Source organism: Echiichthys vipera (assembly GCF_963691815.1).
Source record: "Echiichthys vipera genome assembly, chromosome: 6".
Taxonomy (NCBI): domain Eukaryota; kingdom Metazoa; phylum Chordata; class Actinopteri; order Perciformes; family Trachinidae; genus Echiichthys; species Echiichthys vipera.
Window position 1 is genome coordinate 23,669,474 of NC_139831.1, and position 27,445 is coordinate 23,696,918.

Sequence of the window (27,445 nt, forward strand, 5' to 3'; positions counted from 1 at the left end):
TAATTTCCCTCGGGATAAATAAAGCTTCTTGAATCTTAAAATATAAACCAGGGCTCCTTCACCTTTAACAGAGTCAAATTCAGCACCTTAGAGCTATAGTAAATTACATATTAGTACAATGATTTCACTTCCTCGTCCCATTAAACTAAATATTAGTGTGCTTTAAACAACTAAAATGATGTCTTGTGACAGCATTATAGGAGGGTGAAACATTCTAGTAGTTTCATGTTTCATGTGTCACCTGTTTTTAAATAGGTTTGGTATCATTTAATTCAAAATCCAAGCACTTTTCACACATCAATCTTTATTTATTTATATGGCATTTTCATACACCCATAGGAACCATGTATACCATTGATAGCTTAAAGGCGAGCACACTGTTGTGTTAGCTATAGGGTTACAAATGTCCCCCATTTTTAATATCTTAAAAATATAGCCCAGTGGTTTATGAAACAATTAAATTGAGTGCAGCCACCATGACTGCAGGTCAGTCTGCAAATGCTGAATTTTATATAGGGGCTAATACAAAACCATGCATGTAAAATCACACTGAAGATCTCAGCTGTTTGCCCTGAGTTGGCTAAAAGTTTTTGTTCCTAAACCGTAGAAGACTTTGTATGTGATTATTCATGTGGCCTAATCCTCCGCTGGTGGTAGACGGCAGGGGAAAGCACATTCATTAATGTGAACAATGCCACGCTGCTGTGCTTTTTGTCACCGGTGTGAGCTGCGGGGCGGGTCAGAGACTGGACAACAGCTGCTCCGGTGCTCACCAGCCTGCCCCGGCAATTAAAGCAAATGTTCCACAGCAACAATCACACAGAAGACCCTGTTCTGTGTGATCTGTTAAGAGAGAAAGTCCGTTCACACAATGAAAACTAATGGAAAAGGTTTCATGAAAAACATGTTTATTAGTAACACAAAAGTCACTGCATTAACAAATTAAAGACAAGATAGAAGCAGAGTTTACTCAGCCTTATGTTAAAAGTTTACATTATATCATGACTAACCCATTCTACTTTAATCTGTGTGTGTGTGTGTGTGTGTGTGTGTGTGTGTGTGTGTGTGTGTGTGTGTGTGTGTGATCAGACTTTGCCAACAGCCATGCCCTGAGCTCTCTGATACTCCTGCTGTAAACTGGACAAGACTTCTCGATGCTGTTCGGATTTCTTTTCCAGGTCTTTCAGGAGCGTCTCATACCTTTGACTGTAACAAGACAAAAAATGAGGAAAAAAAGGACACATTTTTAAAAGTTAAACACCAGAATAAAACCCAGTTGAAACATGTACTCTGAATGTTTTCGAAGTGTTGCTCGTTACTTTTCCCACTCCGTGCCATGGTAGTGATAATTCTATTTCTGGTGATGATATTTTGACATATCGATCTTACACAAACAGTAGTGGAAATTTCAAAAACACAGAAATATAAAATATTACAGTTATATGCGCCAAACACATGCAACCTGCCGGGTGATCATCGAGTTCATTTAACAACACTCTAAGGTCTCCTGCTGTGGAAAAATACACAAAAAAAAAGGCTGGGCTGTATATTAAATTTTATATTCAATCATGATTTTGGCATCCAATGACTGAAAACAAGACAACTGAGAAAAAACGATGGATTGTCATATTCCATGTCACAATAGAGTTCTTGTTTTGTCTTGTGTTATAAATCGCACACCTTTCTTTTACAGCGATGTGCTTTGGCCTTCGAGCGACTGACGGGAATATGTTGAATAAAGTAGTTCACCAAAATGTTAGGCCCATATATGTTTGGGAGTTCTTAGAAATCAAACATATTGGATGAGTTTTTTTCTGGTTTCATTTATGTTTATCGATTATTTTACATTATTTATTTAAATGTAGATATATTTATATCTTGTGTTTTTTTAATGCATCTGATTTATTATTATCTTTGTTTGTTTTTCAGTTGAACTGTATTTAAAGTTTAATAAAAAAACAAAACAGTGAGACGTTTTTTAAACATTCATAAAATGCATGTTGTTTCCAAAGTGCATTGAATAATCCTGCTTGTAATTTTGCCCATAATGGAGGACTATCCTGTAAACACATGGACACAGTAAAGACTGTGACATGGACGTTGTACATTATTGTCCCTCTACAGAACTCTGCGCTGCCCTCTACTTGTGAGTGAGCATGATGACACGGTGAAGGTAAGCGGCAACATTAACACAGAGCCACTTGTGAGTGTCAAGATTTCCTAGGTGCCTGTTAAGACCGCAAGTATGACTGAGAGGGTGTGATTTCTTTTTTTAAATGTCACATTTTTCTAACAGAAGGAGTTGTATAGATTGAAATTGCTATTAAGACAACACTTTGTTTCTGTCAGACATTGTAATTCCAGGGAAGGCATGTCTTTCTATCTATCATTGAGATTATACAATAAAATCAGCCCTGATAATAATTATGTTGACATCACAGCCAAAAAAGTGTAAATACCACTGGGTATACCGTAATAGTCACATTTCATGCTCTGAGTGAATCAGGTTAATGGTAAAGAGAGCAATATAAAGGAATTCTCATTTAATTACAGGGAAAGGAATCATGCATGGGCTGGTGAGAATACTCATGCCTGATTGGTTATGCTTCATTTCTCCCAAGGGATCAATAAAGTATTTGTCTCCTGTAACAGCTGTAATGCACTTTATTGGCCTTTTCTTATTTTCAGTATTTATTACATATTTTAAAGTTTTATGGATACAAATGTGTCTGTGGTCGTGAGTACAGTCGAGATGTGCTTGGTCTTGTCTGGCATTTGTATACGTATATAATATCCTACTTTTTTAATAATGCAAACTGGACTCCTCTAACAGAGTTTGGTTGTATAACATGCAATGACAATAAAGATCTATCTATCTATCTATTGAGACTTAGTTACAATATATTACAGAGAAATATTTTCTCCTCTATTATAACCACAACAAGAGCACTTTCTCAACACTCAGACTGGGGGTATCAACTGAAACCACATTTAGAGTTATAGATTTATGGAATATGGACTTATTTATACACTAAACACTTTTTTTTGCCTCATTCTAAATATCTCTGCTTGGCGCTGGTTGTAAGTTTGTCCCTGTAAGGGTCCTTTTTCTTTTGCATTATTATTCTCCATCTGCTCACGATTGTCTCGTCATATATCAGTTTAAGCGCAGTGACTCCGTCTCCATGTGCTTCAAGTTGTGACTCCATACTGTAGCACTCTCTGGTGCAGTGTTGCCCTGGCAACCAGAAGCGTGTGATTCCAACATGTGAAACTCCAGTGTAAAATCATCCCAGCAACTTTTTAGGGAAATTCGGTCATCAAATCCAGAAAGGGCAGGCAAGCTGAACGCATTAAAACAGCTCTTTTAACCCCGAATACTGCTCCAAATAACACCAAACCTCTGCAGTAGCATGAGAAGAGTCCTTACACATTAACCGAAGCACCAACAACATAGTATGTGAACAGGGAGTGTATTAAAAGAGTGTTTTGAAAGACTTACCTACTGCCCCTAGTACAAGCTGCTCCATTCAAGTCATTTACCAAATGCATCCAAAGGGAAGGAGCCCATTGATGATTTATTCCAACAAAACATGTAAACATTGTGGTTTGTGGCAGTTTGGTGAAATATAAGTTAATAATAGATGGTAAAAGGTTTGGAAAAGTCCCACACAGCTTTCCCTGCAGCACCGAAAGATTACACAGATCTCAGGGAGCAGGGGTCAGGGGTCAGGGGGTGTGTGGCCCAGAAGACGCACAGTGAGTACAGGCATGGGTAAAGGCGACTAGCCTGCAAATTGAAGTGAAGAGAGACAGAATCGTTCGTGTTTGTATCTTTCCTGGCTGCGAAACAAAAATGAAAGCTTTTTGCAGTACGATGACCATGCTCTGATAAACCAGCGGCTTATTGTTTTGAATCTGGACATTGAGAGGCCAATCGAGACACTTAGGGCGCACTCGCACTGTCCATCCATACCGTGCCCCGTGCTTTAGGGTACTTGTCCCCACCTCCCTCTCCCCCCGCGGCCCACGCCCGTTTGTACTCACACTACCTGGAACGGATGCTTTATGCTGCCTATACGTCATCACGCCGTAACACGTCACACGCATTGATTGACGTCATCGTGATGCGTCGCTTTGTTTACGGTCACAGATCTTTCCATAGACCTCGGAGTTTTAGTGCGTTTTGTCAAACCTTTTTGGAATATTTTCATCCGACCAAATATTCAGTAAACACTCCACCTTCGCATCACTACAACGTGAAAGACGTGATAGAATTCGTCAGATCCGTCGTAGGCCTCATGCTCATACATGTGCAAACATGCTTTACAAAAGCCCACCTCTCCCAAACGGGCCGTGACCAGTGAGTGCAACCTTACTCACACTGGTCAAACGAACTAGACTTTAGCCGTGGAACGTGCTTGGGCACGGCACGGATGGACAGTGCGAGTGCGCCCTTAAGCAGAGGGATTACCGTGTCTGCCACAAACCACAAAGTTTATGTGTTTTGTTGGAATAAAGCATCAATAGGCTCCTTCCCTTTGGATGCATTTGGTAAATGACTTGAATGGAGCAGCTGTTCACATACTATGTTGTTGGTGCTTCAGTTAATGTTTGGGGACTCTTATCATTCTAATGCAGAGGTTTGGTATTATTTGGAGCAGAATTAGTGGTTAAAAAAAGACGATTGAATGCGTACAACTCTCCGCCCCGAGCTTATCCATGTTAGCCGCGACAGACTGTTAACACTTTCTGGAAAATCTACGTTAATAGTTCATACACGAAGAAAATGGTCTTGATGGCCTTTTTGATGACCAAATTTGCCTAAAAAGACCCTGGGATGACTTTACACCGGAATTTCCCTTTAAGTGACTCACATCTCTCCATTGATGTACTCCAGCCTTTTTGTGACTGTGGCTTTGGCCTCATCCAGGTCTTGCTTCACTAATACTGGGCCAATGAGCTTATACACTATGTTTGTGGTGTCCAGCAGATCGAGCTCCTGGAAAGACAGAGAAAGATATATCAGATATTTAATACTAAGAACTCCAATATACAAATGAACGGGCAAACAAGTCTATATTATCCGCTGTTTAAAGGAAAGGTTGGTTACCTCTTTGACAATGTTGTTCTCTGTCAGCTGAGTCTCCAGCTTCTGTCTGGCTGACATGCTCTTGCTTACATCTGAACACACACATATTAGATAACGTTATTGTTGCAAACATAATCAATAGTAGAAACGTGCAGGAAATATCTATATGTCCTAATATGGTCAGTTAGGGTTAGCTAGCCACAACATGGCACCAAATGAGAAACCATGCGATGCTAACGTTAGCTGCCACCTACCTTTCTGCATCTGTGTGTATTTTTCTACTTCCGCCTTCAACTTGTTTTGAATGGTTTCTGCCATGATTGCGTTTTGGAAACCACAGACTGCGTAAATATATGAAAGAGCTAACGTTAAGTAGCTAAATGTAGCATGAGAGGCAAGCTCCGTGTTAGCTAGCAGGAAGAGGCAGTGGCTAGAGCGGATATTAGCTGATCCCTTCAAAGTAAGAGTCCTCGCTACTTCAGGAGTTGTATCCAAAGACGACATTAGCACAAATAAACATCACAAATAAAATACAAATAAATGAGCAAACATTACAACACCTCGATGTCTTTATATGGAATTTAATTCGAATGTGGCCCCCGGCTTTTTTTTCTAAAACTTTATTTAGAAAAAATCAGTTCATTACAACTTCTCATAGTGATTTTCAACAATATTTTTAACATATTCAAAGCGTCAAGCCTCTATTGAGAATACATTAAGGTCCATACATACAAAATTAAGTACACAGTGCATACATAATTAAGTAAAAATATGTTTTATACACAGATAAATCAATGTCCCACTCATCATTTGTATTTTGAGAGCCTATCAATAAATCACAGACATTTTTAAACGTATTATTCCAAACACCAACAGTTGTGACATGGGATGGCATTTCTTTTTTTTTGAATAGCTGGTTTGTATCAGCTATTGTTTGTAAATAAGACAAATATTTATTTAATTAATGTTTACACTAATGTAGTGGCGGTTTCTGATCTTTCCATTTGCATGGATGCAGATGATATTAACCTAAAACTATTATAATGTTGACTGGTGTTTTTTCATCTTTTTATTAATTCATTTATTTTATTTAAAAGATTCAAAATAAACATTACTTTTATTAAATGTCCCAGAGTTATACACATTGCCAAATATATATTTCTAAATGTAGAAATAATAATAACAAATAAAATGTAAAAAAAAAGACAATAAAACATAGAAAAAGGAATGAAGACAGACAAAAACATATGGGGTCTGCTGACTTAAGGGAGTACATGTGAAACGTCTACAGTAAATCAAATCAAATCGTTTTTTTCCACTTTTTGTGAGTTTTTAGTTTTCCAAAGTGGTCAAACAGGATTTAAAATCTGAATCTTTAGAACTTTACAACAAGGATGGATATAGTATTTTGCTCAGATAATGGTCAAATGAATTATATAAGTTTCATCTGCTGAATATTTGGAATCGTTAAGAATTTTAAGAATTAGATTTATTATTACCAAGTGCAAAATACAGTAGAAATAAGAATACTCAAATGCAATTACACAAGTTGTTGCTTTTAGAACTGAGCATTTCTTACATTCAAAAAGGAAAGGATATACACAGAACAATAATAGAAGGTAAAGCAATAGACAAAAAAACACATTTTCTTACAGGGGATCAATCACAAAAATTAATAAACTGTCATACAGCAATAGGGCTTTCTTTGATTGCATAAGTGTTAAGGAATCAAAGTAAAGGTGCAGTCCGTTTTTTTTAAATGTAGAAAAGTTGGTTAATTTTTGAGAATTTACATTTGTGTAGAAAGTATTTGGCGAGTATAACCAAGTTATTTATGTTATATTCTACTTTTCTGTCCTCCATTATGAAATCAAATCTCACATTGTTGCAAGTCAGGGGTGGAACATCTATATTATTATAAGTTATCCAGTTTTTGAAGTCCTTCCAAAACAAATCGGATAGATTGCAAGTGAACATTAAAGGTTGAATATGGAGAATGAGCAGAACACCACCAACTAAAGATCGCAACAACAGAATATAATTAAAAGCAGTCGGGTTGCCAGGTTGGTCAGACCCGGTACAGTAGCCTACAGGAGTCCGGAGCCTGTTTTAACCATAGACTGTATATATTAATAATTCATTATACAGTCTATGGTTTGAACCCATCCCATCCAGCAAATCGCACCATAAAAACAAGTATTGCAGAGGAGTTTGACTGACAGTTACCAAAAGCCGTTACTTTAGTCGTTAATTTAGCCGTTACAGCTAAGTTAACATGAAAGTGATCTCATAGATCAAGGAGAACCATTTGGGGGTGCGTTTTAATAACGTTGAGCTCCTTTATCTTAGTCCATGGAGTGAATGCTCGGCCTATATTGACTCTGGTTTTTGCCCGTCTCCGCTCACTCAGCTGCTGGGACAAAGAAGCAGCTGCAGGATTGGCAAAATCCATTTCACCCAGTGCTAGCCGACAGTAGCTGCACCGAACAACAGACAACCCTGGCAACCTGCAACGCCCAACGCTATTGGCTGCTACAATGTAAACAGAACGTGTCAGAAAGCATTGTCAAACCCCTCAAAACATTTTAAAAATATTAATTCAGACTAAATGTTTTTTTTTGTTTTATGGAAAAGCCATACATTTATTCTGTATCCCTCAAAATGCCCCGTGGGTGTATTATTTAAAAATATATATATATAGCTTTTAATAAAGATTCTACATATTCAACCTTTAAAAGTTCAAGTGTTTCTACTTCTGTTTTTAAAAAAAGCACATTCATTCCAATCCAAATTAAATTACATAAAGGAATTAACAGGCAGGGATAAATGTCATTTATTGTTGTCAAGTGTACCTCTTCCGCTTTAGGAGAGACAGGAAAGTTAAGACATTTACATCTAATTCTCTCGGTATCCAAGGTGGAGAAGTCCTTTAACATATTTTTTCTTTTCAGAGAAAATGGGCAAAAAGGATTTGGTGATTTTTCTTGAAGAATTACAAATAAATTCATCTTTGTTAGTACAAAATATTTTGAAAGGTTCTTCAAAACCTCACGACACATCCGGTCCCGGCGCTGTCATGGCTGCGGCTGTTTTACGACAGTGTTTTACGACACTGCACACAGCTCGTCATCGCCAGGATCAAGATGGCCTCCTCGTTCTGGAAAGGTGTTGTCGGCGTCGGACTCTTTGCCTTAGCTCACGCAGCTTTCTCAGCAGCCCAGCGTAAGTCCCGATGCGGGGAGCGAAAAGGCGAGGCTCGGTGTCTCTCTGGGTTCACGGGGGGCTCCGGTGTCACCGGGCAGGGCGACAAAACAGCGGGTCGGGCCTTTCGGTCCAACGGTCAGCTAACTAGACGCTCCCGCAGCTTAGCCTCGTTCACAGTCGTTCGCAGGGGTGAAACACCGACATCTTCATTTGGGCTTTATGTTTAAATATCACCGCCAGTGACACGCAGCGGTTTTGTTTTGTTTTGTACATTTTATTTAAACTTTTATGCGTGAAAATGATGAAATACACCCAATTTCAAGTAGATATAAAACGATACAGAAATATAAAACACATGCACATAAACGAACGAGTAGAAAAGCAAAAATGGAAACAAAAAACTAACGAACATGCCAGGAGTCAGCAAAAAACTGAAAATAAATGAATTGAAAATTAAATCTGGAGCACAATCTTACACATTTAATGCAATTGTCTTTATATAAAACACCATTTCTTTTTTTTTAAACATGAATATAAGGTTTTATTTATTTAAAAAAAGGAAACGTTGCAAAGAATACTCTGAGATTGATAAAAAAAATGAAATATTCTTTCTCATATATAGTGTCGTATATATCTGACAAAACCGAATCTGGGTAGATGAGTTTTGGACAAATTCCAAAAACAATACAAAGAAATCTGCCTTCTGTGATTCACGTACTGAAACCATCTCTATCTGTTGTGGAAATGTAAACATATTCACAAACTATGGTAAGATGTGTGTAGATTAATCTTGCGTAATAACTCTAACTTTGAACTGTTACGGGAAAATGTAATATTCGGTTTTGCCAGTGACACACGGTGTTCAGTGGGACTAGACTGGATTTACACATTCCAGATGGTTTCTTTCTTATGGTCCATCCTGGCGGTTAGCGTTCTGTGCTATAATGAAATGTTAAGTTGAATTGCTGGATAAAATCTTTTTCTCCCATCAGATCGATCATACATGCGACTCACAGAGAAGGAAAACGAGACACTACCAATTGATGTGAGTGACTTTCATCCTCATGCAGTACATTTTAATCTGTGTGTATGAGACGTGTTTATGCTACTTCCATAGTTACCTTTATTCTTTACGTTTGCAGATTGTATTACAGACCTTATTATCGTTTGTGATGACCTGTTATGGTATTGTCCACATTGCCGGAGAGTTCAAAGACATGGACGCCTCCTCAGAGCTCAAAAACAAGTAAGTTGAGTTGCAGCACCCTCCTCCCTGGATAATGCTCTGTTTGTGTCCTCTGCCACAGGGGAAGCATGCTCACTAGTACCATGACTTTGAATCAGTCCCCACAGATGCACACTGAACCTCCCAGAGACGCTGGTTTTTATTTTGAGTTGTGCCAAGACGCAACTTTACATCATGTACCATGAGATGGGTTTTTGTACATCTTGACCCCTAATGTACATAGCTGACACATCAGACAGGATAGGTAATGCAGTAATATAAGTGCACCGTAGAATCATTCCAACAAATAATAAGAAAACAGTGAGTGTGTTTACGTGCAGTTTAAAAACCGGATTATATTTGGATTAAGGCAATACTCCGGTTTCTCAAACGCCATGTGAACGACGCACCCAGGGGAGAATCGCAGTTCTCAATCCCCTGGTTAACCGACCTAGAGAACTCCTTCAGTACCCCGATGATTCGTGCACGTAAACAGCCTTCCCAGGTTAATATCAGGTATCGGGTCTACGATATTCTCTGTAGGTTATTATTCCCACTCCGCAGCAAGTGAGCATTACCTTTAGACAAAGGGAGGACTTCGCCGTGGCGGGTAACATCACTACCAAGAAGGTCCGTTTCTGTCAGAGTTCTGTCAAAGTTGGCCTGTTTGAGCGCCTGTGAACCAAAAAATAAAGCTGTATTCAGTCCAGCTGTCTGTTGGTAGAGCGCCACCTACTGTACTGGAGGTGGAGTTACTCCGTCATTTTCCCATTCAACCTCTGCTCATGAATACTGGGGGAACTTCAATAATCCCATTATTCCCTTAAATGGGGTAAGACCATTTTCGAGTTACTGATGTGCATGTAAACGCACTGAGTCGAGACTAAATGGTTTAACTACTAAGTTTGTTTTTTCATCGCCTTTTTCTTTACGCCAAAATCACATATATGAACATTTTTTTAAATAGGTTCGATGCCAAATTAGGGCTTGGGTATAATTCATCGTAATCATTTATTATCTTTTAATGGAAACTGTCTTGAATAAAAAATCAAGACATATTTAGATGTTGTAAATTCGACACTAACAAGAACATTTACTCAAACTTATCAGAAAATACCACTTTGGGTTTTATAATCAAACATTACATTACCAGACAGTACCAATACCATTAATAACTGGGTTGCATAACCAATGATTTTACATACATATTAGTATATATATATGTATTTTTCTATATTGTTTCTATCACAATGTATAAGAAACAGTGTTATGGTGATATTTGGAAGGTGCCTTACATTCTGCTCCTTCACATTATGTTCAAATGATAAAGTACTTTTCATTTGTCAAGTATTGAATTCACCCAGGAGTACACAAACATAGGCTTTACCTTGTCTTGTTTTTTTTCTCCATATATTTTATAAAATGACCCATATTGGAATAGAAGATGTTGGCCACATTGAACATACCCCTATGCCAAATCATACAGATCTAAAAAAATAAAGGCCTGTCATTTTGGCTCCCTAAAGCCGTTTATGTGAAGTATGAGAGTAATAACTGCATCTCTGCGTGGTTTGATAGTAGTTTAGATCATTTTTGCCAATGCGCTCTGAGGAAGGGTGCCTGGCCTGAAACGTCTGTGTGGCAACTGAATGAATCAGTAAGCTTGGAGTGCTGTCCTTATCTATTTAGACTTGTGATGGTAGTTTAGGTCTGTCTGTCTGTATCATGAGTTCAATTTGAAAAAAAAAACAAAAAACATTTGACTGAAAAGTTCTTTTGTTTTTCGATGAATTTTTGATGAATTGTATGCTACAAAATATCAGAAAATCTTGATAAATGTGCGTCACCATTCCTAAAGTCTAGGGTAATGCTTTCAATCAACTGCCTTTGTCCAACTCACCGTCCAAAGATGCTTAATATACAATTGTACATCACAACAGAGAGCAGCAGATTCTCACACTTGAGAAGCTGCAACATTTTTTGCCAGGGATGCATATATATTTATATATACATATTTATATCTATGTGGTAGAGATACATTTTGTATATGATTCTGATAATGAAATGATAGCAGATCAATCATCAGCCAATAACACAAAGCCACATTTCTTCATAAACTTAACAAGTGCATCATGTACACGCTCTGATACAGTAGGTGTCGGTACGCACCTTTAGTCGGTGTATCCGCCAATAAACACGAGGTGAGTATACTGACATGGCTGACAGATTATATCAAAGCATTTAATCTGAATCCTTAGGCAAAATACTCTATAAAACCAAAGTATGTGGTAGAGTTATATGATGTACTTAATAGAAGCAGATAAATGAACATTTGAAGAAATAGAACCATTCTTTGTTTGTCATTAGTGTGTTAGCAATAAAGTCAGTTATATTTGTTCATGTCAGAGCTATGGAATATTAAATCATCCCTGCTCTCTACGTCGTGGCCTTTCTTATCTTCAAAATACAAACATGTGAAATGATCTGTAAAAGTATCTATTGGCCATGAGTAGCAGGTAATTCCATGTCATGCCTCCAGAATTTCACTTGTTAAAATTGGTAACTGATAAATTGACTCAAACTTTAAGCACCGGTTAATCTTCAATGTATTCATGCAGGTCCCTAAACTGTGTAGAATTGTATGCCACAGACTCCCATGCCTTTCCATCAAAACGTTCCTACCAAGAACACACATGTGCTCAGAGTCACAACATGATTACAGCAGTCGGTGTGTGTCAGGGTTTTGACTTTTTATATTGTATCACAGTGTGCAGAGCCATGTGCTCTGTCACGGTAAGATGGGTCCTATATGACATATGCAGTGTAGTAGGTGTCCAATATGTGCATACCTGCCCACTGTTTGAAAGCAGAACTAATACTTGTACAGGGCCAGTCTTTTCATTCCTTTTTATCTTTTTTTCCCCCCAGAACATTTGATACACTGAGGAACCACCCATCCTTTTACCTTTTCAATCACCGGGGTCGCATGCTATTCCGCTCGCCGGAGGAGGAGCCCTCCTCCGTACGCAACCAGCAAGCCATTCCCAACCCCATACGGCTACGCAAGCTGGAGCATTTGCACTGAGACTGGCCTTTCCTGCCCGTAACCTCATCGACGTCAGATAACATTTGTTTTTTTGTTAGACAGAGGAGGCAAAGTGAGCATTCACCTTCCTCTCCTTTTACTTTGTATTTGTACATAAACTAATATGCTGTCCACACATGCATCTCTGTCACCACCTTATTCAACATTGACTGTGCCAACCCTTCAATTTTTCAAGCAGATTTGTTTGTATATACAGTATGTTATTGCTTTGGAGTCTTAAGATACGGAGACATGTGCCCCTTTTGTCCCTTCTGAACTGAATTGGGGTATTGCTGTCCTTTGTATATCCTTTGTATGAGGGGCCTAAAAACGCCTGTTTCGTCACTGTTTCATTTCAACCACACATCAGTCTTCAGCAACTCTCCGGGCAGAATTTTGTGAACTGAAATGAGTGTCGTTGTGTGAGCCGAGGACCCTTTTATTTCCTTGGTGATTTCCTGGAAGCATAAAGGCTCAACTGTAACATCCTGTATGCATTAAAGAGGTTTGCTTTATGCCACAGGAAATCGACTCAAGGCGAGACGTGCGAGAGAAAAGCTTTTACAGCCGTTCCACTGATACTGTGAACACCAAGGCGAACTAGAAAGTAATGGTACATTCATTTGGGTGAAGTTTGTTTTTTTCCTTCATTTTACATTTTGTTAAGATTCAATAGATGTTTTTAATTTAATAAAAGGCATACTGATTTTAGTGTTGGAATCTATTATTTTGTCCATGTCGTGTTCAGAGGTTTGATCGCTTTTGCCAGACAAAAGCGATCAAACCTCTGCTGGAGGAGCTGCTGAAAGACACAAACTGGAAGGAATCGGTGCATCACTGTCCTGCCGTCCTATAATCAGTGTGGCAAAACTAGTCTATACTGGTGCCACAGACAAGTTCTATATCAGTGGGAGAGGAAGTAACGACTGCAGAGACGTCTGTGACCTTCTTGCTGGACTGCTGCATCACAAAAATGTCCACCTGATCAGTTTTCACGTCGGCCTCTAGGCGGCAGTGGAAGCTGAGCTGTTTCTGTTGGATTTATTGATCCATCTGATGAGACCACAGCTGAAAATGACCCCCAAAAAACATTTCTACTACATCAAATATATTTGGATAAGACTGGTCTTTGTTTAACCCTTTTTTCCTGCTGAAGTACTGGATAATTGGACCGGTCACAACCAGAGACGACGGGTCACTAGTTACTTTGTTTAAAGGGGAGACAAGCCCAAAAGGTTGGCGTCTACTGCAGTTAATGCTGAGCCACCACTGAGCAACACATTTGTGCAACCGACACAAGATGCACAATTGTTTTGGCATCGTCGGCTGTTAGATGTAACTTCTAGGTAGAGATACACACGCTGACACACAACAGGCAACGCCATTCGAACTGGTTTATTTTTTTGTTTTGTAAAAAATGAGTAGTTTCATAAAACCTTCCGTTTTATGGATGCATTTAACAGTTTACAAAATTGACATTAAACTTCTCAAAATACTTCTTATACTCTGAAATAAATTCACAAAAATAATCTATATTCCTTATGAACATTAAAAGTAGTGTACATCTGTCATAAAAACAAGGAAAACCGAGGAGGAGCGCTAACGTGGGTTTATGAAAGAAAAGCAGCATAGGGCGGATTACCAGCTGTTAAAATCCACAACAGGTGACTGTCGACTGAGCCTGACAGATGCACCAATTCCCCAGAAAAAAGTGGCAATTCTGGGAAACAATGGAGTGTTTGTCGAGGAAGATTTACTGGAGTGTGTGTCTGTGTGTGTGTGTTGGAGGAGTATAATTAAAGTGCTCAATCAATAAACCAGTGAACACCAGTGAAGGTTGTTGTTGGGCGATATGACAAAATAAAGTATCAATATATAATAAAGTAAAAAAAAGGTATTTTATTGATCCGATTAGCAAAATGTTTCCATCCATCTATTTGAACTGAATGTCCATAATATTGGAGATACATTCAAATACACGGTATATTGCTACTGCAACATCAAACGGCATACACGCCCATGGATTTTGTCCATATCGCCCACACCTGATGCTAATGCATATCTGTATCAGTGTGGTGAATAAAAACAAAACATTTCCAGGTTATCACTATCCAATAAAGCAGAAAAATATCTTTAATAAAAACAAAACATCAGTGCATTTTCTTTCTGCAGATATAACACTCGGTGTGAATGAGGTGTGCCTCCGTGGACCGAATGTCTCATATTGGCCATAAATTTACATGAATGCACAACTTTTTATTACTTGTAGAAAACACGTTTGCAGTCTTACAAACACTTTTCAGACCAGCTGAAGAAAAGTCTGTTTTGAAAGAATAACAAAAGCAGGAATAAAAGCTGTCCATCCCTCACTTTGCCATTTGGGGATCTGACAGCTTATTGTGTATCCGTCTAATGGAGTGTGTGTGCGTGTGTGTGTCTACTGGACGATGTGCCGATACAGACAAAAGCCATATGGATGTTTAAGGCATCTGTCAACATGAAGAGGATTATACTTAAAGTCTCCTTCCTCATTCCTAGTAGATCCGTCTTGAAGGCCCCTCCTACAGTTAAACCCTTTACTCTCCGCCTCTGACAGGATGTGATGTAACAGCACAGAGACAGTGTCCCCCCCCTACAGTTCCTCAATTTGTCTTTGAGGCTACTCGACAAGGACACGTCTTTTATGGAGGTGCATCCAACAAAATAAGAGCTTCATTCTCTTTCCTGGTAACAAATCAAATCGGGCTTCCTCGCTAACTGCCGTGATCATTGGGGAGCTGCGAGGAGGTCGTTTGCTTCTCGTCCAACTCAGCGAGGGACGCCTCCAGCTGCTCGATCAGTACCCGCTTCTTGAACCTGCCAGAGAAGCAAAGGCCGTTAGAAAGAAAGCAGGGAATAAAGAGGCACTGCATCTACTTTCAAACTAGTGGGAAGAAAAAAAAAACAGAATAGATATTGAGGTGTTTATCGCATTACACTTTTTAACAGAGTTAACATTAGATAACATTGGCATAATTAAACATTCACTCTCTCACTCTACATATTCTTAAGGGCTGTTTTCTCTCTCACTTCAGTGGCATTTACACGCAGATGTTCAAGTTTACTCTAAAGGTTTTTATAGAGGGCTTTGTTCATATATCATTCATAGCCTGATTTATATCACATTTCATTCCTAAAATAATGACTAAAAGACAGTATTTTGTGATATATGGAGTGATAAAAAGATAGAAAAATTCCCTCTGTAAAAATATTACACTCTTAACCGTCAGCAAAATGAAACAATCATTTTGAACCTGGGTTAATCCAGTGCTCACATTTCTGTTCTAGAAAAATATGCAAATAAGCACATAATTAATACGATAATGTGCACCATGTGCATATTTGAACAAGGTATTTCAAAGAACTTGTAAGACATAATAATTGTCTTGTAAGCAATCATTTGGGGACGTTTTGTGGCAGTATGTGTTATTAATTATTCATTTTGACCCTTTTTTCACCTGAGAGTCTTGTCTTAATGTTGATCAGGCATATTCCGTGTCAGGCAGAATTATTGTAATGCTTTAACTCTTTTATTTATCTCTATACAAATAAGTCATTGTTTCTTACCTGACAGCCTCTTTGATAGCATGATGGATGAAGTACTTCTGAACATTAACTGGTCCTTTCACCTGCTGCAGTAGACCGAGTATTGCTTCATAGTCTGAGAAAGAAAACACAGAGAGTAATAAAGAGTCAGCCAATATGACTCCTGCTTTATCAGATTAGAATAAGCATGAATGTAATGTGATATGGTGCACGGGCTCATCCTCACTTCTCCCAGGTTTGCGGACCTCTTTGATGATCTGACTCCTCAGCTCTGCTTGGCTTCCATCTAGTGGGGCTATGAATATGGTCTCGGGCACTGCAGGGTCAGCTTCAGTGTCCTCCAGCGGGCTCTGCGGACTCAGCCGGTCACAGTTGTGTCTCTCCTCCTGCAGTGGCTGCTCATCTGGACTGTCTTGCACTAAACTCTCCTCCGTCATGTCCATGTCCTCTTCCTGATCTTCTGCTCCCAGCTCAGCCTTCTCCTCTAGACTCAGCTGAGATGGACTCTCTTCTAAAGCGTCCACCTCAGGCGGCCAGATCTCCCCCGACTCAGGCTCAAGAACCCCGTCACCGTTACTCTCAGTGACCACTGTGTTGTTGCCATCCACTTCTGTGGGAACAACAAATAACAATCGGCATTTTCCAATTGATTCCTCTCAGATACACACACATAACATATGATTATCTAGGGTGAATCTTAATCCAACCTTTCTGCTGTGGGATGGGTTTGAGGAGGTTCTGCTGCCCTTGAGCCACGACCGGACACTTTCCCGCTACCACATGGTTGGTGCCCGCTGGTGGAGTCTGCGGCCGCCGCAGTAACGGGGACATGCTCCGCCTTCTCTTCATCGTAGTACTCGAGTTGGTATCGTTCGAATTTCCTCTTTTCTTATTCTGAGGGCCCGCTACAAACTCATCTGCCTCATCGATCATCATCCCCTAAAAGCAATACGGGAAAACAAAACATTGAATCAATTTGGAAGGGACCTAATACTGAATGAAGAGACATCTTGAAAACCACAGAGGTAAATGTTGATATATTTTTTACCTTCTTATCCTGCTTGAAAGGATTCCCAAATGTGTGCAGGCGTTTAGGTTGGTCAGGGTCAATCTCTCTCAAAGGAGACGGCATCATTTTTAGGTACTCCTGATAGTTTCCCATCTGAGCCACTGGTATACTGTGCAGATAGTCTGACAAACACAGGAAATCTTGTTAGTATTATCAAAGTACTGTAATGATTACCCAGGAGACTAATGTTCATTACATGGCTGCTGCCAAATGTGCATGTATCAGTGCAGCCTTTGGACAGATCCTTGAAAATACATCTTAACTTGATCTGCTGGATACAATTTAAATCAAAAGATAGATTCTTTTGCATATACTGTGCATGTATGTTCATGTTCCTATAACGGTATTGCAATATTTTACGATTGCAATACATTATAAAACTTGACTTTGGAGCCTGCGTTCATCAGGCTACAGGGACAAGACAATATAATTAAATTCAAACTAAAATAACCTGGCATTATTGTTCCATTTGTCCCTTAACTGTGAGGATTTTATACCTTCGTCTTGACCTCGGATCAGTTTTTGTGACGCCCGCAGCAAATTGGAGCGCATCCGGGTGAGCTGATCCAGAAGGTTCCGTCTTGGGATGTCATAGGCATTTCGATAAGCTTGAGGTTTTAGATCCTGTGAACACATCGTCATCTCTAGTCAGAGAAAACCCAACACACGTTGCATCTCCCCAACCCGACATTCACACACCAAAATTGTCATGCCTTTCAAAAATCTACCTTGTTGAGCAAGGCGATCTGGAAGCCAGCAAACTCTTTGAAGTTGATGTCACCCAGACGAAGGGGCCCCTCCCCGGTGATTCCCTGCAGCAGCTGCTTAAAGTCCCGCCGGTGGGCCAGAGAGAGAGAGTTGGAGTGGTTCTTCACCTTTATGCCAGTTTCTTGGGGAGCCTTCTTCCCCACAGACACGATTAGACGTTCGGACTCCATCTTTGCCTTTATACCAACAAAAACAGGAATAGTGTTGAGAGCACAGACCCACTCTTTTCTATGAATAATTTCACACTTAAACATTCATGTGAGTAAAGCAGAGCAGTGCTTGCTTTCTTTATAGTGCTCTATATTCTTCATATACTCTTTAACAACCATTTGCTGAACTCTAATAATGCTGCATCATGTTTATATCAATATAAATAAATAGTACAAACACTCTAAAGCTCCTCCACCACATGACAAAAAAAAGTGGAGGGAAATTTTGCTTTAATCTTGTCTGGATGACACTTTACCTGCTGGCTGAGCTTCTTCAGGTAAGAGATAACACTATAACTCAGGCCACAGTCCATGGTGTCTGCAATAAGATTAGGTGCACCCATCATCCTCAATGCTTTTTTTAAGGGCTGTCAGAAGATAGCAAGAGGGAGTTGTGGATGTTAGTTACATATAAATCCAATGAACTTTTACTAAAAGCAGCATAAGTGACATAGCATTAGTTTACCAAGAGGTAGTATGGAGGCATTGTCTTCAGGTACATCTCTAAAGCCTGTCGCCACTTGAGGTTTGGTTTTAGCTTGTGCACTTTGAACAAATCATCTGAAAGGAGACAAAGAAAGGAGGAGAATAAAGTTTCAAGCATTGTGGATCAGTGACTCATGTGATCATGCCTACTAGCTGGTATGTATGTGTTTGTCTTTCACACAGAGATTCCACAATACTGTTTTAATAAAGATCCTCCGTTATGCCGGCTTTATTTTTTCATACTGAACTAAACAACAGCAACATAAGGCCGCCCCGGTGTGTGACTTTAGATAACATGACGGCATTCAAGAAGCATAAGAGACATGACAAGTAACAGAACAGCATGGCGTCTAGTGTGTGAGAGCCAATCCGCAAAAATATACATGAATCAACAGACCGAACCTGACACGACATATAAACCGCCAACTTTATGCATTTTATGCACAAACTGTTTGAATCACTCCCCTCTGGAGTTAGGTGTTGGTCATTGGTTGTTCTGCAGTTGGACACATCAACAAGGCTCTATACGTCATGTCTCTATATGTTATGGTAACACACATCTAGGACTACATTCTATATACTGTGAACTTTTACATCCCCGATCACTATCCTGCTCTAAACTGTACAGCTTTCTTATTGTAAAACAGTTGTTGTACATATATGGCGAAAAAAACATTAACAGCTAAAGATGATCAAGGGAGTGTGTAGATGATAAAGTGACCCAGAAAAGGAAAGCTCTTTAAAATGAATATCAGCTCCGACCTACTGACACAGAAGTTTTGAGGCCACTTTAAAGGAAAGCTTTGCTTCCATGTGTCTTACCTAGGAGTGGAAGAAGCACTGGGTAGTTGTAAGGCATGGCAAACAGGTTGACACAGGTGAGAGTGGTGCTGGCTTTAAGGTAACCAAATGGCTGTCCAATGTCATTTTGTTTCCCGCTGCTGTTAACAAACACCTGAGGATGAAAAGTAGAATTTCATTTTGGTTATTGAGCTTCAAAATTAAACTTGACCAAGCTTCATACGTGAGGATCAACAGTGAGAAGGTATTTTGAATACAGCTATCACTTTTATTACTTCTGTTTTCCAGAAAAGTCCCAAAGGCAACACCAGAGACCCTGTAAACAAGCCAATAAAGCTGTGTGTGTGTGTGTGTGTGTGTGTGTGTGTGTGTGTGTGTGTGTGTGTATGTGTATGTGTATGTGTATGTGTATGTGTATGTGTGTGTGTATGTGTGTGTGTGTGTGTGTGTGTGTGTGTGTGTGTGTGTGTGTGTGTGTGTGTGTGTGTGTGTGTGTGTGTGTGTGTGTGTGTGTGTGTGTGTGTGTGTGTGAGAATATCTACCATACCTGCCAGCACATGTGTGGAGACTTCCTTTCCAAAACGAACTGGGTGAGTGGAGATGGTTCCAGTTCATACTTGTCAAAAGGAAGCTTGTCGATCACCATGGGCTCACAGTCCACACAAGAGAAACGCACCACGGGATGTGCAGTGCGAGGAGGCTGAGAGCAGGAGATGGAGATAATTGAGGAAGGTGTAAGACATATTTATCTGAGGCATGGACTCATGTGATGTCGTTGCAAAAGCATGTTTACATGTTTCAATGTTCAAAAACACATTATTTTTCTCATACTCTCTGTCTGAATATACCTGTATTCACCATCCGAATGCTCCTTTCTGCCTATACATGGTGTCCCAAAAAATGTATACACACTTTAGCAGCTGACAACTTAATATTTACCCAAAAGGCAAAGTCTACGCTATGAGACCTGCAACAGTCACTGAATTGAGAGCAGCCATTGAACATGAATGCAAGCAAATACTGAGGGAATTGTTTCGTGATGTGTGCGATTCCACTGTTTTGCGTTGTCAACAGTCTCTGGACCAGACATACGTCAGTTTGAGAAGTGTGCATACATTTTTTGGGACACCCTTTATATAGTATAGTTGTGACATCACATCTGTACAGAAGTCCTGATGGCTCGAATAAAGACAATTGTGTGAATTGAGTGTTTTGAGACTGCCATAGTATTTATAGAGCACCTCAACCAGCTTTATAATCACAAAAAATATTGAAATCACACTTTTCACAATATGGGACCTTTAAGAGGTTAACCTGCAGAGTGACACACTAAAGGTGAGATATTTTTAAGCCTCTCTGCTCACCAGGGTAGGAGAATTCTGATCCGGCCAGAAGGACTCTGGTATGGGCCAATGTCCAACTGGAACCCCTGTCTTTGGGTTCGGTCGCACATAGATGAGTTTGTGGCAACTGTGCCACGGCTGTGGGCTGAAGGATGACACAGGACGAATTGACTCCAATGAGCTGTCTGTAAAAAAAAAAAAAAAATGATACAAGGGAAAACATTTCTCAAACAATTAATGTGAAGAAAGAGCAACTACTGTCAAAAAAAACCCTGAGTCACAGATATGAATAAGCTTTCATCAGTCTAAAATAGTTTTTAGCTCTCTCCTACCTAAAACAGCTTTTTAAAAAAAAACTTTTAAAACTCTGAATCTCTTCTTTTACCAGTAAAATAATGTGGGAGTAAAATGATCTACACAGTATATTTGCTCTAACTTATTGTATGAAATGTGATGAGACATGAGTTTAGAAAGTGTTTTAGGCACTTGACTGGGCTCTTGAGTAGTGAAACACATCGTTTATATCAAAATGTAATGACTGCATTTTTTTTTTTTTTTACTTCTGTCCATAAGAAAGGTGCCACTCACCTTCTCCAATGAGAGGCGGATCTGGCCCTGTCTTTTCAAAATTAATGACAACACCACTTTGAACCTTTTGGACCAGAGACTCCAAACACTGGTTCAACATCCTCTGTGTCCGCACGCAGTATGATCGCCCTGAGAGAGAACAACAGGAGGCGCCGTTATAATATTGAATTAATTATGGGTACAGACACACAACGGTTCTAAAGATAAATGGCGGTGAGAACACAGGACCCATGTTGGGATGCCAAATTCAGAAAATGCCGGACCTCCAGTGACTTCACACATCTGGGTGATGGCGGACTCATCTGTGGGGACGCTACCGAGCTGCTCGGTGTCTGGCGTGGATGCTCCTGGCAGCCTCAGCACCAACGCAAATAGACGCTGGTCCCAGCGAAAGGGCTCCTTGGTCAGCTCACTGCCTGCCAATGGAGAGTGCAGAGGCAGGTGCAGCTGCACAGATGGGGTACAGAAAGAAAGGAATGATGGGGAGAGGAGTTTTCCACAGCTCACCATTTGCACAACTCTTACCATTCATGTCATTACACAGTCAAAAACAAATGAATCATTACTACAAACAGTACAAAGCAGCGCTACTGCATTTGTTTGTGCTCTCACCTCATCCGGCACCCCAGAGCTGTGTGTGAGCTTGTTCCCATCAGTGATAGTGATGATCACAGATGGCTCGAGGAAGAAGGGGTTGCGGCCCTGAGACGGAAACAGTAACATTCAGCAATTAAATCCAAGTTCAAGCAAACACTGACACCATTTATTCTCTCTAGTCCATTTTCTTCCACTTACACTGTTCCTGGCCTATGTGTCCCATCTCCTATAACTGGTCTCTTGTGTTTACAGTAATGTAGGTAAAACATGCAAACAGATGCCCACTTAAACACAGTATGGCATTAGCTTTATACCTCCAATAACCTCCTGAATACTAATATGAACTGTGTTGCTGTTTCTAATCTTGTTTGCCTTGTGTCATGATGCCTCTCCAGAGTGTCCTTGTGTTACTCATTAAGGACAGAGGCCTCCATCACTGTGCTGTAGGGGTCAGCCTTGTCTAATTCAATCACACACAGAATTCCTGAGTGGATTCACACACACCAGATGCACAGAACTTGTTTCACTACTTGAGCATAGTAATCTTTCTGCCCTCAAGCAGGCGTGTGAAGAAACAGTGTGTGAGACGAGGTGATGACGATGCTAACTGAGGAAGACAGAGTGGATTAAGCTGCAATCAATGGTTAATATTCTTCTCCTCGGCTCAGGGTAAAGGAAGAAAGAAACACCAGCTGAGAGCTTTGCTAAAATCATTATTAACTCTTGATTTGTCCAGGGAAAGTCCACAGAAATTAAGGGGAAGAAAGGGCAAAAATGCCCCACGAAATATCAATATGCCCCTATAAAAATGGCCAATATGCATGGCCATTTTTTAAAGCAGTCCCTTGACCTCTGACCCTCAAGATATCTGAACCAAAATAAAAAATTTCTATGGTTACCCATCATAGAATGTACAGTATTAAAAGATGGATGGCTTGATGGCTGGTATTAATTCGTGATTGGTTGACGGATGCAAGGACGGGACTTGAGGGCGCCGTTCCACCGCCCGATCTCTACTGCGCAGACGCACAACATGGTGGAGCCCGTATCTGGGATATTTTGCCTTTACTTTTGTACAGTGGGATGAAGTGGAGACGCATTGTTCATTTTTAAATACAGTCTATGGTACCCACAAGTGTTTTGCAAGCAGTATAAATGGGGTATTTTTACCTATTCCAAAAAATGGTAAATATGGTGTATAGCAGTATTGTAATATACCTTATATATTCAATTTGACTCTCCCACTCAAACATAACATGCATATGGTGGACAGTTTTCCTAAAATTAGACGTAATAAATCTTGATATATCCCCTTGCTCACAGTATCACAATTTATCTGTATCAAGATACTTTTTGAATCGGCAGACTGTTGCTGATACACAGCCCTGAAGCTGTACGTTTTGGCTGTGTCAAAACAGCCTTGTTTTACACTCAGTTGCTATCTGGTATATCAGCACTACAGCAGTTTTGTCTATTGTATGGTTTTGCTCACAGCCAATCACATCAAGTGCCATTCTGTTTCATGCAACACGTCGTTGACCCAGTACTGCAGCAGTTAGAAACCATACAGTCAGTGGTGTGGTAAAGTCCAGCACGGTATATTCAAGTAGGCAGTTCAACATGCCAGGATGAGATCAAAATGTTTGAGAGTAACTTGAACACTTTTAAAATGTGTGTAAAAATCATGTGGATAAGGAGAAGTGGTGACATTTTATGATAGGTAACAACTGAACAAGAAAAAAAGCTATCATATAATGTCCTCTATTGGTATCTGTGTCACTTTAAGGATACTGGTATCGGTACTGGTATCATGACTCTTTAAACAATACCCAACCCTAAAAATGACTGTTCTAGGGAGAGCGACTGCTGCCAAAGAAATGCATAATAGGACGCTGGTGACAAATACCTGCCCATAGTTGTCGATGCCTGAGACGAGCCGGTTGAGGTTAAGCAGGTCAAAGGCTGTCCGAAGAGCGTGACCTAGTGTAGTCAGCCCAGATGCCTGCAGGTTCTTCAGCTCGCACATGAAGGTGGCGTGGTTCTCCTTCCAGCCTGCCTGAAAATACATATATGGACGGTGTGATGAATGGACTGCAAAGGAGGAGGAGGGACAGCCTCAAACCAAAACAGCCCCACACCCACAGATGGTAGATCCATACTGTGGAACTACAAAGAAAAGCAGGACGGTTGTTCTGTGTACTAAACGGATTTATGTCAAGCATGTGACTGCCGCCTTTGGTTAAAAAAAAAAATCGTAGCAACCCATTAATTATGTGCAACATGACATAACTATAACCATAAAATTAAATCAGCTTCTGTAAAGCTCTGGAAATGGAAGATAATATTGTTAAAATGCAGGCCCACATTTGAGCTGGATGGTGCTGGTCAAGAGAAAGTCTAACATCATACATGACAAGAATACACCTCCCCCTGCTGCAGATATACTCCCTCAGCAGAGGATGTGGGTGTTTAACTGCTGTTGCACTTTTCTCCAGCGGGGTCAAGTGCCTTACTACTGCAGCTTCATGCTTAATCTAAGGATGACCAGGAAGCTTACCACTTCTGTTATCAGGAGAGGTTGGGGGTGAAGTGTAAGAGAGAAAAAAAACTTGAAGCGCTGTGTCTGCATATGCTCTGAATCTCAATTATCACGGGATACATGTCATTCCAGAGCCATGGTTTGCTGGAATTTCTAGGAAAGCTTGGCGTGTTACTTGATGTTAGATAAATACAGACACACAAGCAACACCACTGAGCAGCCGGGGCAAAATTAAAGGTGGAAACACATTCACATGGATAGCAGAAAAGTAATAAACCAGACATAGATCTAGTATAGGCCAGATAGACGCTCAATAATTCAGACTACAGAATATTTCTGTTTCCCTCTCATCCGACCTCCTCTCTCTCCCCCTCTACATCAACAATTTATTGCTTTTATAACTGTGCAATCAGAGGAGCCCCATTCACTATAACCTTGTCCTTTCATCATAATCCCCGGTGCACAAAGCAGGCAGGGACAACAAAAGAGATGACAACGAAGACAAAGAGAGGAAGAGCCGAAGGAAAAGGAGTTGGGGACAGACTTTACAACCAGGGAATAACACTTCTTAGATTAGCGGGACGCATGGAGGAATTATCTGGACTCGGTGAATAATGCAAGGTCAAAGAAGTAGGAAGCATCACATGAATGACAACATCCACTTTTAATATTCGCCATGACCCCCATCCTACACAGAGACCTACAACCGCAAAAAAAAAAGTATGCAATGGCGTTTTGAGTGCTGGAGCACTAAACACCAAATTGCACATTAGTTAAGCGAAGAAAAAAAACCTCAAAACCTACAATTACACTAAATCTATTGCAATAAAGGTATTATAATAAATGTTGTTGGTTTAAAATTAGATTTAAAATAAAATGGAAGTAGCTATTCTTTTAGCTATTAAGGCATTTGATTTCCCACATTGCCTAATACAGGTTAAGAAAAATATAGTCAAAGTAAAAATGTAATAACCCCTAAATATTAATAACAGAGTAGACAACAGTAAATTGACTACATAAGTTATAATTAGTTCAATGGTATGAATCATATATAATCAGCTGATAAATTAAAATAATTTATTTTAAACCCTATAGCTCCATTTTTCAACTTACTTCTATATTCACACCCCAAGCACATGTTTAATTATTCAGACATTTCCCATTTTTTTCTCACTTCTATGATAATTAGAAGTGCATCCCTAATACCAGGGAATATAAATGAAGAGTGTAATGTATTATACAATACATTATTACATGGTTTGTTTTCTATTACCATGTGACTGGCTGTAATATTCTGGTCTGGTGCTAAGATGCAGCTGGGGCAACAAAGTACCCTCAAGTGTTCAGTAGTGTTATAAAAACAAGAAATATGGAATTAACTAGTCATTAGAAGTGTCTTTTGACCTGCACCATGCTCTGTACCATATGGATCTGTATCCATCTTCTAAACCTCACAGCAGCTAACTGCTAGTAAAGAAGAAGTAATCATTTACTTCCTGGCTCTGGGAAACAAAACAAGAGACTTTACAAGGAAAGCAAACTATTCTGTAAGTGTTAGTGGCATCATTAGTGCTGGAAGTGCTGTAATAGAGTGATTCCTAAAACAAAGCAGATCAGGGACTTGGGGGTTCATGTGGGTAAGGATTATATTTCATTGGGCATTAAAGGCTCAGAGAGATGTGTGCCAGCTCATGAAACAAGTCAATTGATTAGTGGGAGGGTTAGCTTTGCTGACATGAAACCCCTGAAATGATTGTAGTGATTCACAGGTTGTATGTTTGTTTTTGAGCCTGTGTGTGTGAAAAGTAGAGTATTTGTATGATGGGCCACTATGCTCATAGTGTCGGTATGCCAAATAACTGTCATATGAATAATGATCATTTTCTTGTAGCGAACTCGCATGCTGAAGAGGGCTTATCAACTTTCAGCCCAGACTGGCCAATGGCAATGGGCGGATGATGCGAGGGGCGGGGTCGAGGGTGATTGACGGGCTCTTTGACCAATCCAGACCGTGTACTTTTTAAAAAAACAGCCACGTCATAGTTGATAATAAATCTCTCCGCCTCCATCTCAACGCCCGAGACTTTTCTCACACAAAAGCAAAATGTCCGCTGGATGGTCGGAGGCAGCGCAGCTCCGGGTCTGCGGGTGTTTGGAGCAAAACAAAATGCCGTTTTTTCGCCACCGGAGAAGCCGCCCAACACTGACTACAGACCAGAAGGACAATAAAGTCCCACTGACAGAAAAACACGCTGGACTAGTCAAATGTAAAAACTGCATCAGTATCTAATTACCTTCACTCCGTATGGTGGATCATCGAATGTAACTAGCATGTACCTGTCGCCTCTACTAGCCGGGTCTCGGGCACGCAGCTGTCAAAAAAGAAAACCAAAAACAACATATATTAATGTCGACCGAGCTAGCCCAAGGAGACCCTAAGCTCACCAAATGTGCATTGCTGAAAAAAAAATTCGGGGTAAAATCATTCTTTACCTTCATAAAGACCTCAACCGCGCCTTTAGCAACGTCCAGATACGTCGTACCCAAATAAGTGCGCTGATTCATAGAGGCGGACGTGTCTAACAGGAAGAGCAAAATAGGCATTTTAAATGGAAAGCCGCGGTTGTATGCTTTTCTAAAATTACTGTTATCCACATGTGACCTCTCGTGCGGCCAAACAGTTCACACATGTGTGTATATATTTGTTATAATAGCCCCCCCCCCCTCCAGAAGAGGGCCGCTGCCTCTGCTCCCTCTCTATCTGCCTTTCTACAGCTCTGGCTCGGCTCGCGCTGTTCAACTTCTGCTCCTAACAGAATGGAACGCCCCGCTGCCTCCGCTGCCACGCCATTGG

The 27,445-nt window shown here is 40.2% G+C and overlaps 3 protein-coding genes across 3 annotated transcripts; 1 reads left to right on the plus strand and 2 right to left on the minus strand.

Moving 5' to 3' along the window:
• Window positions 1-887: 887 nt before the first annotated feature.
• On the minus strand, window positions 888-5,511 carry pfdn6 (prefoldin subunit 6). The gene is made up of 4 exons (XM_083915754.1): window positions 5,347-5,511; window positions 5,114-5,184; window positions 4,878-5,002; window positions 888-1,206 (listed from the first exon to the last, which is right to left on the minus strand). Exons 1-4 carry the CDS (start codon window positions 5,408-5,410, stop codon window positions 1,086-1,088), a joined length of 381 nt encoding a protein of 126 aa, XP_083771880.1. The 5' UTR covers window positions 5,411-5,511; the 3' UTR covers window positions 888-1,085.
• Window positions 5,512-8,224: 2,713 nt separating this feature from the next.
• Window positions 8,225-13,317, plus strand: mmgt1 (membrane magnesium transporter 1). Its single transcript, XM_083914765.1, has 4 exons — window positions 8,225-8,314; window positions 9,289-9,341; window positions 9,439-9,542; window positions 12,450-13,317. The coding sequence occupies exons 1-4, from the start codon at window positions 8,236-8,238 to the stop codon at window positions 12,604-12,606; spliced, it is 393 nt and encodes a 130-aa protein (XP_083770891.1). The 5' UTR covers window positions 8,225-8,235; the 3' UTR covers window positions 12,607-13,317.
• An 829-nt stretch (window positions 13,318-14,146) lies between these two features.
• ints6l (integrator complex subunit 6 like) lies at window positions 14,147-27,336 on the minus strand. The gene is made up of 18 exons (XM_083915772.1): window positions 27,085-27,336; window positions 26,886-26,963; window positions 23,959-24,108; window positions 22,068-22,157; window positions 21,719-21,902; window positions 21,456-21,584; window positions 20,889-21,052; window positions 20,072-20,224; window positions 19,546-19,678; window positions 18,704-18,798; window positions 18,495-18,605; window positions 17,989-18,204; window positions 17,758-17,884; window positions 17,240-17,382; window positions 16,899-17,130; window positions 16,418-16,801; window positions 16,213-16,306; window positions 14,147-15,462 (listed from the first exon to the last, which is right to left on the minus strand). Exons 1-18 carry the CDS (start codon window positions 27,193-27,195, stop codon window positions 15,360-15,362), a joined length of 2,697 nt encoding a protein of 898 aa, XP_083771898.1. The 5' UTR covers window positions 27,196-27,336; the 3' UTR covers window positions 14,147-15,359.
• Window positions 27,337-27,445: the final 109 nt, after the last annotated feature.

Excerpts from the sequence above, each read along its gene's own strand:
- pfdn6 (XM_083915754.1), bottom strand. The coding sequence starts at position 5,410 with ATGGCAGAAACCATTCAAAACAAGTTGAAGGCGGAAGTAGAAAAATAC. Across the intron at positions 5,003-5,113 it reads AGAACAACATTGTCAAAGAG|GAGCTCGATCTGCTGGACAC; the intron begins GTAACCAACCTT and ends CTGTCTTTCCAG. Across the intron at positions 1,207-4,877 it reads GAGTACATCAATGGAGAGAT|TCAAAGGTATGAGACGCTCC; the intron begins GTGAGTCACTTA and ends GTCTTGTTACAG.
- mmgt1 (XM_083914765.1), top strand. The coding sequence starts at position 8,236 with ATGGCCTCCTCGTTCTGGAAAGGTGTTGTCGGCGTCGGACTCTTTGCC. Across the intron at positions 9,342-9,438 it reads ACGAGACACTACCAATTGAT|ATTGTATTACAGACCTTATT; the intron begins GTGAGTGACTTT and ends TTACGTTTGCAG. Across the intron at positions 9,543-12,449 it reads TCCTCAGAGCTCAAAAACAA|AACATTTGATACACTGAGGA; the intron begins GTAAGTTGAGTT and ends TTTTCCCCCCAG.
- ints6l (XM_083915772.1), bottom strand. The coding sequence starts at position 27,195 with ATGCCTATTTTGCTCTTCCTGTTAGACACGTCCGCCTCTATGAATCAG. Across the intron at positions 21,903-22,067 it reads GCTCTGGGGTGCCGGATGAG|CTGCACCTGCCTCTGCACTC; the intron begins GTGAGAGCACAA and ends CCATCTGTGCAG. Across the intron at positions 19,679-20,071 it reads CTCCACACATGTGCTGGCAG|GTGTTTGTTAACAGCAGCGG; the intron begins GTATGGTAGATA and ends TTTCATCCTCAG.